Source organism: Cydia strobilella, chromosome 10 (assembly GCF_947568885.1).
Source record: "Cydia strobilella chromosome 10, ilCydStro3.1, whole genome shotgun sequence".
NCBI lineage: Eukaryota > Metazoa > Arthropoda > Insecta > Lepidoptera > Tortricidae > Cydia > Cydia strobilella.
The window spans coordinates 2,198,741-2,212,811 of NC_086050.1; the positions used below are offsets into that span (position 1 = coordinate 2,198,741).

The window sequence follows — 14,071 nt, forward strand, 5'->3', positions numbered from 1 at the left end:
TCACCTTGGCTAGGCCGGCTGTTCCTATTTTAGTATGAGTTGTGTTCGGATTTACAGCGAATCTTATCGTCTCTTCATTTCCTCATGGCTGATTCGGTGATTCCAATATGACTAATTGAAAATACCAACATAATTTGTTAGGAACAAGGAATTAATATTATTAGGTACATACATTAATGTCTGAGTCATCATAACAAGGAATGTAGGTACCTATACTTTCTTTCTGTTCCTGGCATTTCCACAACCACTGGATTAAACCTAACACGAAATAGTTTCGAGTGTAGGTGTTGAGTCCATGACAAGGCGTATTTGTTTTTTGCTTTCTTGAGCCGCTGATCGCCGGGCGTTCACAAAAACTAGGAGCTTATGTTATTTCCCACTAGCTTTTGCCCGCGACTTCGTCTGCGTGGAATTAGTAATTTGGGTACCTTAATTCTTAAACAAATCTGCTTTTTAATACATCCTTTTTTCCACCCCAAATTGGTCCTCACTATACATTTCCACCCCATTTTTTACGGGGATAAAATTATTCTATATCCTTTCCCACAGCTCAAACTATCCCCATACCAAGTTTCATCTAAATCGGTTCAGCGGTTATTGATTCCCCATACAAATTTCCACCCCCCTTTTCACCCCCTTGAGGGGTGAGTTCTGGGATAAAAAGTATCCTATGTCCTTCCCCGGGACTCAAACTATCTGTATACCAAATTTCAACTAAATCGGTTCAGCGGTTTAAGCGTGAAGAGGTAACACACAGACAGACAGACAGACAGACTTTCGCGTTTATAATATTAGTATGGATTACTTATCCGTTGCTATGTTCTGCTGATAATTCAGTAAACGAGCGTCGTAAATTTGTTCTTCACGCGATTGTAATGCTAGAGAAATAAGATTAGGGTTTAAAAATATAAAACTTCATATATATTTCGTTCAAGGGCTCTTATTCTTACAGAATTGAAGCGTACCTACCTAAAAAGCTTATATCTACGCGACCGTAGAATGTGATGAATCATCCTAATCCTGAGTAAATGGTCGGTAACATTGCTATAGCATTCTAGGAGAGAACTAGTAGTCATTAGGCCCAGTAGTTATTTTACTATAATAGTAAAGAGGTATAAAAAGCTAGTGAGCTTTTTAGTTGACTATATCGGTCACACTCTATATGCCAGCAGCAATGTTGCAGAGTTGCGTCTAAAACATTTATTTCAGAAGACTACATCGCAGGAGCATCCATAATTAACTTCGTTCAATATTTCTCTTCCAATATCATTATCTCAAAAGTAGTAATAAAATTATTCAAATAGAAATATGTAACTTAGTGTACTTCACCGAGGCTTTACGCAACTTTGTTTTTCTTTAATTCCAGTACGCAGCCGGTGTGGTCTGCCTCGCCGTGAGTGAAGTCGGCTACGGGGCGTGGATGGCGGCGTCGCTGGCTGCCTGGTGGCGTGAGGCGCCAGAAGCCGAGCTGGCCAGGAAAGGCATGGATCTGATGCACGACTTGAAGCCCATGCTGCTGGCTGTTGAGCGGTACAGGGACGTGGCGAGGCCGGTGCTCGAAATGCTTGATGTGAGTCTCTTCTTCCTCGCGTTTTCCCGGCATTTTGCTACGGCTCATGAGAGCCTGGGGTCCGCTTGACAACTAATCCCTAAGATTGACGTAGGCACTAGTTTTCACGAAAGGGACTGCCATCTGACCTTCCAACCCGGAGGGGAAACTAGGCCTTTTTGGGATTAGTCCGGTTTCCTCACGATGTTTATCTTCACCTGAAAGCGACTGGTAGTAAATATCAAATGATATTTCGTATATAAGTTCCGAGCCGGGGTTTGAAAGTCGCACGCTCTTACCGCTAGGCCACCAGCGCTTCCACATGCTTGATGTGAGTATGAACTTTAAACAGGTTTCGGTTTTTGCTTTCACTGCTTGTTGGGAGAAAACGACTGCTGAAAGAATAATAAGAAAGGGTCAAGGAAGCTGTAATATATAGCTAAGTAAACAATGAGCGAAGTGTGATAGTGGTGTTAGTTTTATAACCAAACCTTTCCAAACCTTTTGGTTTGCAGGAGAGTAACTGATATTGAGCTGTAACAGACCAAAGATCGCAAACTCCTTTCTTCAACTAGGTCTTGATAGATATTATTCAACTCCTCTGCTCATGTAAATGCTTCATAAAGATAACGCCAACTGGCACTAATATCTCTTAGAATCAATCCAATTATTTACTATTATTCAGAAGTGTGTGGTGAAATATCCGTATAAATAGGTATAACAAGGCTTTATCTATGGTGATAAACGTAAACATAAACCATGATATTACGCCTTCTGCCATAACAGGACCTATTACGCCCAACATAAAAGTTCGTCGTTCTCGTAATTAAATATTAGGCGATATTAGGCACACGTTATATCCACGATAACGTGTTACTGTCAGCCCTACAAGGTTCCTTATTCGCAATATTGCATTCTACAAGAGAACAACTTACGAAAGCTACTCTCCTTTTCTGATTAGTGATCTGATGATACTTATTCCATGGATTGGCATAAAAAATACCTTTAAAACGAAAACTCGTACCCAATTGTGGGCTCAGGTTCATGCAGGCTATCTTAGAGACGCAGCCATCTGAAATCGCTTGATCCCTCTAACCTAATCACATGGATCGGGCCTCAGAAAAGTCAAAAGAGTAGAGTTCGTTAGCCGCACTGATAGAATCCGTGACCTAGGTAAATAAGTGTACTGATGGAATTAATGAATTACAACGATTACCTTTATATTTTACAGGAGGTCGAGCACAAAGCCCCTAACAACGTATACGTCATCATGGTGTTCGGACTAGTGGGCATGGTGTTGCAAGTGGTCGCGTTCGTGATGGCGCGGCGCCTGGCGCGCCGGGCGCCTCCTCAGGAGGATAAGGAGGACAAGGAGGCCAGCGCCTGCGTGGAGGAGAGCGAGGAGCCGGGCTGGAGGAAGAAGGCGAATCTACGGATGTATACTATTCTTGATAAGATTTTCTAGCAGGTATGTTTCCAGTTTTCTAAGGTGCCATTACATCTAGTAATAGTTACAACAGCGTTTTGGTAAATCCTTATTTTGTAGTTAGGTATTTGAGCTGGCTGTATTTCTCCCGTAATGTTACGTCCCGGATAGGTTCTGCCCACCGAGTCTGCCATATCTCTCTAGATCACACATATACAGTTGATACGATCAAATCGAGGTTACCTTTTCGAGCTACAAGTATTGTGACCTTCGAACACGACGTTTTTCGATGAAGCTTATTATTATAATGCGATTCTAGTATGACACGGAGTAATAGAGAAATTACTAAATATTAACCTAACCTAACCCTAAGTTTAATCCAAGATATAAGGTGGTCAAATGACCGTTATAATTTTCAGGACGCCTCGGCCCCCGGGCCCCCGCCCCCGCCGCCATTACCCAGCGCGCCCCCCGGCCCCTCCCCGCCGGCGCCGCGCTTCCGGAAACGTTCCAAAAAACGACGCGGCCGGGCCCCCGGCGCCCTGAACAAGGACGCTAAGGACCCGGCATGGGATAAAGCGAGCGAGGGGAGGTACATGACCCGGGATTGGGAGCCCGGTAGAGTGCGGGAAGGTAAAGCGATGGAGGGGAGGTTCACGAGGGAACCCGGTGCGGCGCGGGAGGGTTACTTGGTCCGGGAACCTTGGGAGCCCAGTCCGGCGCGGGATGCGGCGTGGGACGCGGTGCAGGCGCAGTTCCGAGCCACGAGGAGGTTGCGCCCGCCCTCGGCGCCGCCCGCGCCGAATACCGCCGCTGCGCTTCTTATATTGCATACTGAGCTGTAATTCTACCAATGAAGGCTTTTGAGTGACTGTCGTCACTTAAAAGCGTCTTCTACCCGATACTCGCAGAAAAAAATAGGCATCGTGCATTATAAAAGATAGGATCCGTCTAAGCTAACTTTGCACTGACTTTGGTGTGGAAAAGTGTGGCAGTGACATTATAAACGCCGTAATTTCATAGTAATTTGATCGACACTCTCGTACATTGTCACTGCCAAATTTGTACAAAGTTAGTTTGGTTTTCCTCTACCACTGCTGTATATTCTATTTATGAAATTTTAGAATGCTTTGCGTAATCCTTCTTAATCTTAATAAAGAGAATTTTAAACTTTTGAAAAACCTGAAAACTGTGCTATTCCTACCAAGCACTTGCCAATGTGTAAGCTGTTTGAGCACGTCTTTTTTTAATTGACTGAAAAGCGTTTTCAAATGAGACATCTGTTAATAAGATATTATTCATAGTTCAAAATTATTTTATAGAAAAAAGGAAGATTAATTGTATAAGAAAACACGCATTAATTATATTATAATGAAATATTGATATGAATTGTTATTAGACCGACTAAAGTCGGATGAATAATCGACACTGCCAAATGAAATAAAGTTCAACTAAGCGCACCACATTATTCGATAACAGGTATATATATAATATAACATTCTTACTGATATAATGTATAACATTGTAATCGATAATTCTATATAACGAAGTCTTCTAAAAGTAAATTGTAAATTATAAATTATTAAAGCTGCGATCACACAGGTTGCACAAAACACATTAACCCAGCTAGTGGTAGGATTATTGAAACTGTTGAGTCGGACTAAGCTAAGCACAGGTTTTGCAACAACAAAGTGTGCAAGTGTCATTATAACGTTAAATTTCTGTGAAAATATGACAATTATCATGGCATTTTTACGCTTTGACACGCCAGTCGGTGCAATTAGCTCAACCGGACTTTTGTTATCTAGATTTGGTGTTCTAGATGTAAGATATGAGTACGATAACGTCGATAACCCATTTCGCTGACGGTGTGACTGCAGCTTTAGGTATAGTTTCCGCCAGTTTGATTAGGCTATGTTCACATTTGGGTCATTTGGTTGGACACAAGCTTTCGGCTGGGTGGCACTAAACGGATGTTTGAAATGACACAAATGTGGACACGGTCTCACGTTACCAGTTTGACAATATCTACCTTCTAGTAATGACAGACTGCCATATTGATTTCTAGTTTAATAATTAAGTGTAACTTAGTTAAGTAATGCCATATCACCGGGCAAGCGCCGAATCCTATACTCCTATAGTTATTAGTTGTTTTAAGGAATTTTATGGTCTGTAGAGTATTTTTTTATCGTACGAATGTGTTGAGTCTTCGAATATTATACTATCTGTAGAAGATACTGGCTGGTGTAGTTGTGGCAGTTTAAAGTAGGCTGAGGATAGTGAGGTTATATAACTTATTCTCAAAGCTTTTTCACATTCTCCGACATCCGATTTCGGATAATGTGATCACGCTCTTATTCCTTGAACCCTTTAATTATTATTTGGTATGCCTGTAGGCAGAGGGAATATATTTCCCACAATGATTTTGAACTTTATTTCAAAGTCATAGGGTTCAATTTAGCGTAATTTGTGACATATTTATGCCCATTAAAAGTTAGACACGCTTATTGCAAGCTTTCTGAAAACTATGCAAATTCTAGTTCCGCACGTCTTTTTCCATTAAATCCTACTAATACTATGTATACAAAAAACAGATTATAATAATATATAATAATAATAAACCATTTATTTCAGGCAAAGCCCATAAAAGTGTTAGTAATTAGGTACATGTACAAAACTTACAAGACTATTGTTAATAATTATTAAGTAATACAGAACAGAACTAAGTTACAAACACAGACATAACCGGATGAGCACAAAGATACTTAAATGTAAGGTTTTCTTTGGTTTGATTAACACTGTCAATAAAATAATAAAACTACAATGGTACAATAAAATTATAAAATTCAAAATTAACATTATCATTGCAAAATAGGTACGTCAGACATAGATAAAAATAAAATTAATTAATTGGATCATGGATTAAAACATTAAAATAATAAAAATAAAAGTAAAAAACGATAATAATAAAACATGTCAATGCCAAATTAAATTTAAAGTATACCAATTAAAATTTAAATTTACCAATTAATATTCACAAACGTCGAGTGAAGTCCGATCCATCGTTTTTGCATGGGTGAATCCCACCTATCGGCAAACACCTTTAGAAGGCCGCTAGGGCTCCCGCGCATCCTTTCTAACAATGAATGCGCAGCGCCTTCTCATGATCGCATGAAAGCCATCAATTATACAACTAACTAAACAAACTAAAAAAACTAAACTATACAAGACATGGTAACTTAGTTCATGGCGATAACTGCAGGCTGGGTTTAATGCCTAGACCCCATTAATCTTCGTTGTCAATTGTTTTATCAAGTGCAAAACTTGCTTGCCGTATCCGTGATATCTTGCCATTTTCAACTCACTCATAGGTCTTTATTTGCCACAGATCATATCGCAAGAGAATAAAAATATTGCATCTTATGCTGTAAATGTCTATCTCTTTATACTGCCATGATTGTATGACCAGACTATATCTTGCCTTGCCGTTGATTGTACTGTTGTTGAGGAGACTGGTGCTATCTGCTCCCGTGCTCCCGCGTCGCCCCTATCTTATTGTTTTCTTATTTGTTTATTTTTAAAGAGGTTTAGTGAAAATATGAGCGTTCTAAAAATCAATTTATTTCGTTCCTCGGGTAGGAACAAACGTTTGTAATCGTTGAATGAAGAGCCGTCTAAGCTATGTTTGCGCCGACTTGGCATGCGGAGTGTGGCGTCACTGTCTATGAAATATGACGTTTAGGTACAATGACGCTGCCAATTTGGTGCAGACTTAGGTTAAACGAACTTTAGCCATTCTGTACATCATATTGCGGGCACGTATTGTTATTGCCTTAACTCCGTTTCAATAGTTATTTGTGCAACAAGAGAGGAAAGTTGGTTTTTCTTGCGAGTGTTTATTTTGAGTCCCGAGAAAGCGAAAGAATCTTGAGCGTAGCGAGGGACTTAAAAATATGAGATGTAAAAAAACTTTACTCTCGTGTTGCACACATAATTTTTCACCTCAGTAGTGAGAACATATTAAAGGTTTAAATGTATTTCGAATTACACAGAATAATACAAAGAAAAAAAAAAGTATGAAGTGGCAGTTCATGGCCTTCACTAAATTAAAAAGCTACTTTGTTTCACTCCCTGGAGTGAAACAAAGTAGTGACGAAAGTAGTCTTGTTCGAGCTGCTGAGGTGAAAAAATAATTTCTTAATTCATAAAAGTTCTGTGATAGGTATTAAACGTTTTGGGGCGCCGCGGGCCAACGCTCGGCGAAACTCCATTTTGCTGTGATTTGCTTTTAAAGTTCGAAACGACTCTTCTACGTAGATAGTTGAAATTGTTAGTATACTTAAACATGACGCGGGGTGAAAATGACTCAGAACGATATCGACGAGGTTATCAAATTCTGTAAAATATAGTCAATCGATTCCCAGTACAAGATTAGGCAAACGATAAACGTAATATACTTAAATACCATGTTTTTGGACACCAAACACCGCGTGTATTTATGCATAAAACCCAGTCATAAAGGCAAGGGCGGATCCACCTTTATACTTAGTGAGTGGGAGTCGCATGGTCCCATTCAAGTTATTTTCTCGCAAAAAAACCATTGGAGTCCCATGACGCCCCTGGATCCGCCCTTGCATAAAGGGGTTACTAAATCTGTCCTTGTTCAGAATATTTTCTGCTCAGAGGGACGGAGAAAGGTATATGAATTAAATATATGTTATTTCCCTGTCCCTCTTAGCAGCAAGATAGCAGAAAGTGTCAAGCGAAAGAATACTAGGGTGCGTTGGGGTAAGATTGAAAGGGTTTTTCATGAGGGGTAAGATAAGAAGGCGCCCGTAATGCTTCGGCATACGGAAGATTTTTTTGTTTTACCCCAGTTACCCCCCATGAAAATCTTACCCCAACTCACCTTACCTAATAACATCTTCATAATGCCATCGAATATGAATATTGATAATCCATTCAGCCGATACGCACAATCCTTTAATAGAGTCCATAATTTTCTAGTGTAATTAATATTATCTTTGGAATCCAAGTACAGATGAGTAATCACCCCGCGCGAGTACGCGGCCGTTGGGCCGTGCCCCGATGCCAAATAGCTTTAAGAAAAGCCGGTGTTTGCTGCCTTTCCTTACCTGACTTCCTTTCATACAGATTTGCATTATATGTCGCGTGAGTAACGTGCCAGTCAGTTGTCTCCTTTCCACAAGTTGTTACATTATTGTCAAAGACTTATGTCCTTCCTGACTGGTCAGTAAGATAGGCATTCCAAGAAGGTGTCGGGTACGTGAAGCTATTTTTTAACCGACTTCAATTTCATAGAAGGAGGAGGTTCTGTATTCGGTTGTGGCTATTTTTTTTTACATCTGATAAAGCTAAGCCGATGTTTGGCGATTTGATTAACTTAGCATGAAATTCAACGTTACATAATACAGATATCTGGTGGTTATTAAAGGTAGCTGTCATACGCGTCACGTCCCCGACAAAGTAGACATTTTTGAAGTGAAACTTCTTATGCGACTTCCAACTGACAGTTGCGTTAAACGTTTAACGCTACCATAGATAATTTAATTTTATACTCTATGAGTTCACTAAAAATCAATTTCTAACCCTTCCTATTTTCATTTCCACATTACGAAGTTTCACTTCTTCCGCGCGGAGGGACTCCACGCATTGTTTTTTTGTGGAATGCTCAATCAACACAATAAGTACGCCGTATTTCTTACTACTTTCTTCTTTGTCTAGGTTTTGGTATTTGGTTTTGGTTTGCCAATCATCTAGCAGTACTATATACTGGTATATAGTTAGTGAGCGCCGATTCCTTAGAACAGTCAGGAAAGGCCGAAATTGATGTCATATGCCAAGTTGATTAGGGAAGGGCAGTGGCGCGGTTAGGTAGCAAGTGTAGCCGACTATACTATGACTATGTTTTAAGGAAAACGAAGCAATAAAGTGATATTTTTGTAAACTGTTGTATCATTTCTATCATCACTATCATCAGTTTGTAGTAGTAGTAGTAGTAAAACTCTTTATTGTACAAAAATAAACATAAAACACGAGAAAAACGCATCGTTTGTACAAAGGCGAACTTATCCCTTAAGGGATCTCTTCCAGTTAACCTTTGAGCAATTGATTGTTGATTTGCACTATAAAATGATTATGTTTTGAGCTTTGAACGGATATCCAGTTCAATTTTTAGGAATTTTCGCTCTCTTTCAAACTGTACTTATGATTATGACAATGTGAATCATCAGAATCTATGTAGTTTCTTTAGATAAGTTAAACACGTAATAAACGTAATAGAGAAATTCAACAATAAATAAACAGTATATATATTAGTCATTGAAAACTTTACCATTACACAAAAAATATAGATGTGAAAAGTTACTCAAAGTCCTATCACCCTCAAACAAGACGCAAAATCGAACATCATCAAATGCGACATAACACCTTTATCTTTTCACACCCATGTTTTATATCTAGCACACTGACATTGTGGCTAGCTGCGCCTATGGGACGCCGAGCGATAGCGATAACTTGATAAAACCATAAACTGATAAGATATTCGTATTTTGAACATCATATCTAGCACACGTCAAGTAAGCGTCAGTGCTATGAGGAAACTCGAATAAGGAGTCTCATAACTTCTAGTCAATCGCCGACAGTCTTTTGTTTTACGGCGATCTTGAATGTCAAACTTTTTTTGCGATTTTGTGGTGGTGCTGTGAAGTGAGAGGGCAAGCTGTTGGATGGAATAAGAGTGAAAGGGAGGCGAGATGTGCATCGGCGCGCGAGCGACGCACGCGCTGCAGCATGTAAACCTGCTGCTTGTGGTAAGTACGAACTTTTCTTCCCACATACTCAATACCTACGCCAGTCACTGTATCTATTAGCTTAGCTATAGTTGTTCAAGCAAATCTTTTCAGTAGAAAAAGGCGCGAAATTCAAATGTTCTATGGGACTATATCCCTTCGCGCCTACATATTTTAAATTTGTAGCCTTTTTCTACTGACAAGATTTGCTTAACCGATTATATCTATACTATACTGCTACCTCGATAATCGAAATGCAAGGATGTCTATCTGTCTCCATCTCGCTGATCTCTGTCCTATTCGAGTGTCAGGGCCGCTAATACACAATTTTCGACATTTGGTTGCCGGACGAAATTTGATTCGAAACATGTGGGACTTATCCGAATTAACTTTTGATAAGTGCTCACTGCTCAACTGAACGGTATTTACTGGCCTACAGCTTAAAAGAGAAAAAATATTCATTCTATTGTTTTTTATTTCCCATGTATATACGTCATGGAAGTCTTATTTTTGTATTTACAAAGCCTGATGAAGTACTGAGTCAAGACTCTGAAAGGTGTCGATTTATCATTCTTATCGACATGTTGGATTTATCAAATGCAGTTCAATGCCGCCGAGTTCCAGTATCTTGCATGACAAACACTGATAATCAGATCTGCATTAAGATATACCTAGTTTTTGGGACATCGCGAAACTTAACAAACAACCTCGTTTCACTAGATTGAATTGAAGATTCATCATCATCATCAGCCTACTCTCGTCCACTGCTGGACATAGGCCTCTCTTATTGCACGCCATTGAGCACGTCTACCCTAACTGTCATCGGTTCTACTGCTAATATGACCGGCCCACTGCCTCTCAGCTTGCTAATCCGGTGGGCTATGTCGACGACTTTAGTTCTCTGACGGACGACTTCATTACGAATACGATCAGAGAGACTCCGAGCATAGCCCTTTCCATAGCTCGCTGAGCGACTTTGAATTTATGGACTGAATTGAAGACTAACACTATGGAATTCTTCCTTAGGGGACTTTTCCTTACCAAATACGGGGCGTTTAAAAATTCATAAGGGCGCCTAACATCTTGACCTACTGACCTGTAAGCATTCTTATGACGTAGGTAATGAGTAAAATAGTGGTGCCCAGATCAACACTCGAATCACGTCTGAATATTTTCCAGCTGTTCGCCGGCGCCGCTCTATTCACGGGCGCTCGCCTCCGCTGGGACCCGACCCTCTACATTGCGATCCGAGAGTTGCTTCCGTTCGAGTACCGCGTGCTGGCGGGGGCCTTACCGTCCGCAGGGGTCGCGTTACTGGCCGCGGCTCATCTTGCCATCGTTGCCTCCCAACACAGGCCCAAGAGAATCCTGCTTTACACGGTAACAACTGATTAGTGCTGCGAGATTTATCTGATAAGGCCAACAGGACACATGACACAACTTCTACCCTTAGCGCCAAAGGCATGATTTTTTCCGGTACCTAATACCATAGCGAAATTTTTTGGAAGAAGTTTGACGACATGGTTTCGAGTCTACTCAACTGCCCAAAAATGGGATTCCTTCACCACTGCTGCTATTAATTCAGTTACCATACGTTACTTCATACTTACTTATTACTTAATATATTAAACGTTCTTTACAGTATGCAGGCCTAATGACTCTTGGGATGGCACTGGAGATAGCACTCGGGGTCTGGGTGTACTCCCGCATAGTGGCCTTCATAAATTCCCCGGAGGCTGCGGAGATGAAGCATATCCTGGCCACGAGAGAGCACCTAGATCCTCTGCTCCAGCATTTGTCGCGGTGGCACAAGATACCGGAGCATCTTAGTGAGCTTGTCAAGGTTTGTCTATCAACATATCCATTGTTATATATAAGCACTATCTAGAAAAAGCATTGTTTATCCTACTAACTTGGTTCGCAGGAGGCAGAAGCAGACGCCCCCTGGAACGGCTACGTAGCCGCCGCAGCCCTAGCAGCCCTCTTCCTCCTCCAACTCCTCGGCGTGGTGTTCGCGATACTAGCGGCGCGCGCGTCGTCTAAGGCTAAACGTCATGTGCATACAAAGTATACGAACGGTGGACTGTCGGCCAGTCGCGTGTCGCTTGTGGATTCTATCAGGTGGGTGTGGAGATAGAATATCGCATCAGTCAATGTGAACACGCTCTTACCGCTGCACACATAAAACGCTTAGGAATAGGATCATGCTTTCGCTTCAACACACACAACAATTCTGACACAGTTTAGTTTAGGTACGGCGGTCGCCTCGCCGCTCAGTATTGCAAGCTCGTAATAGTTAAAGGATAACTCACGTTAGACCGGGCCGTGTCTGGGCTGGAGCTTCCGGCGCTTCGTTTTCTAAGGAAAGCATCACGTTATCACCTGTCTTGTCATATTAGAAAAGTAACCGGTCTAACGTGAGTCATCCTTAAGGCTCTCTCTGGATAGAAGCAGCGTCTGCCAGACTAAACAAACAACCCGCAAAGTTGCTCTGTGTAACCCTCGGATAAAAAATTCACACAATAATCTTACTTTGTGACGAGAGCTATGAAAATCAGACAAAATTTGAGCTACCTACCAATTCTATTAGAGCGTTTTCATATTGTCCGATCCGGTTCGGATGTAGGATACGACCACAAAGAAATAATAAAAACATGTTATATTTATTTCTTTTTTTAATAAATGTTTATTGATGACAGCCCTATGCCCTAGAAGTTGTATCTCCAATGGTATCCGACATCTGATCGGACAATGTGAAAACGCTCTTACTGCCACACTTAGGTACATAAAACGATCATGCTTCCGCCTCAACACAGACAACAAACTGACACAGTTGTCTGTGTGTTCAGGAACGGTGGGCAAATAGCCGCTCAGCATTGCAAGCTCGTAATAGTTTGGCTCTCTCTGGACAGAAGCAGCCTCAGCGGGCGCAGCAGAAGCAACGTGGACGTGCTCCCTCAGACGCCGGCCAGCGTCAGGAGTTACCGCAGCGGCAGGAGCGAGGATTACGCGCCGCTGAAGGCTAAATACAAGAACGGGGTTCTTGTGCCGGTGTGAATGTGCTGACTGAAAGAGACTCAGGTCGACCGATTAAGACTTTTAGGCTTAATTTAACACAAGTATAGGTACCGTATAGGTACCCGTAAACTCAGGTAACTTTAGTCCACATCACACAACTACAGTCCTAATTCAAGTCTTAGTAAAACATAGTTTTGAAATAATGTTGCGTATATGTAGGTATTCACGATATCTATAGATCAAAAAATAGTACCTACAAGGTGGGAAAAAAATAAGTGCATTCCCGTTGCCAGGGTGGTTTCGGGATTATATTGAGCAACTTTTACTATGAGACCAACCCCGAAATCGCGAAATTTTTTTTGACTGTTTCTTACATTTTGGCTGGTCCATTTAATTCTATGGGAAAATATATTTTTTTTGCGATTTCGTGGTTGGTCTCATAGTAAAAGTGGCTCAGTATAATCCCAAAACTTCCCTGGCAACGGGAATGCACTTATTTTTTAGCTACCCTGTATATCTAAAAATTTGTACCTATCTCGAGGCATGTCATGTCGTATTTTATAGAACTATTGTATATACCTACTAGTATTAATAAGAGTGAGCTGAACCTAGCTAGACTAAAAAACTATGGATTATAGATAATTGAGTTTGACGGATGAAGTAGATGGCGCCATAAGTTCGAATGTCAACTCTTGACAAACAGAGTTTAGCACACAATGTGCGAATCAGTACGGCGCCACGTCTACATCATTTGTCAAATTACTTAGACTTAATCAATTCATTCAATCTTAGGCTTTAACATCCTAAGGCCCAGATTTTTCATTTTGAAACTGAAATTTGAACCTATAGTGCAAGGAGTTGATTTTGTATTGTTTGAAAATATAACGAAACAAAAGGAACTATTCCAAATGAATATGGTTTAAATATCATCGAACTGAATAAGTAGGTACTATAGAAAGGACCATGGGCCTTAGGAGGTTAAAACTCAATTAATAACGCTTTGACCTAGACATAATTAAGAAGTCAGTTACCTATCACGCGTGTCCTAAATATGATGTTGGCTCTGAATGATGAATGTTGAGATTTGTGAATGTATTTTAGTTTTGAATGTTGAGATTTGTAATTTGTGAACCTATAATGACTATTGACTATATATAAGAATAGTGTGTGCATTAAAATATGTTTCTATAAATAATAGGGACTTTAATTATATATTGGTATATGTATAAGTCACCTACTAATACTAAGATATTATAATGGATGTGA

General features: G+C 40.5%; 2 protein-coding genes and 1 long non-coding RNA gene across 5 annotated transcripts in view; all 3 read left to right on the plus strand.

The window, feature by feature from the left end:
- Positions 1-3,529, plus strand: part of LOC134744670 (uncharacterized) — a 99,603-nt gene extending 96,074 nt beyond the window's left edge. Inside the window, exons 3-5 of the mRNA XM_063678575.1 lie at positions 1,367-1,570; positions 2,781-3,017; positions 3,395-3,529. Coding sequence (XP_063534645.1) covers positions 1,367-1,570; positions 2,781-3,014 — 438 coding nt within the window. The 3' untranslated portion in view covers positions 3,015-3,017; positions 3,395-3,529. The remainder of the gene's footprint in view (positions 1-1,366; positions 1,571-2,780; positions 3,018-3,394) is intronic.
- A 1,106-nt stretch (positions 3,530-4,635) lies between these two features.
- LOC134744737 (uncharacterized) lies at positions 4,636-8,943 on the plus strand. The gene is made up of 2 exons (XR_010128108.1): positions 4,636-6,816; positions 7,157-8,943. It is a non-coding gene; the product is annotated as an uncharacterized LOC134744737 (long non-coding RNA).
- Positions 8,944-9,463: 520 nt separating this feature from the next.
- LOC134744746 (uncharacterized) lies at positions 9,464-13,933 on the plus strand. 3 transcript variants are annotated; one of them, XM_063678658.1, is made up of 5 exons: positions 9,464-9,808; positions 10,967-11,167; positions 11,430-11,630; positions 11,712-11,908; positions 12,637-13,933. In XM_063678658.1, the coding sequence occupies exons 1-5, from the start codon at positions 9,752-9,754 to the stop codon at positions 12,842-12,844; spliced, it is 864 nt and encodes a 287-aa protein (XP_063534728.1). In that variant the 5' UTR covers positions 9,464-9,751; the 3' UTR covers positions 12,845-13,933. The 3 variants fall into 3 exon arrangements, with proteins under 3 accessions (XP_063534728.1, XP_063534730.1, XP_063534729.1); XM_063678660.1 differs by having other exon boundaries at positions 12,703-13,932; XM_063678659.1 differs by having other exon boundaries at positions 9,468-9,808; positions 12,700-13,927.
- Positions 13,934-14,071: the final 138 nt, after the last annotated feature.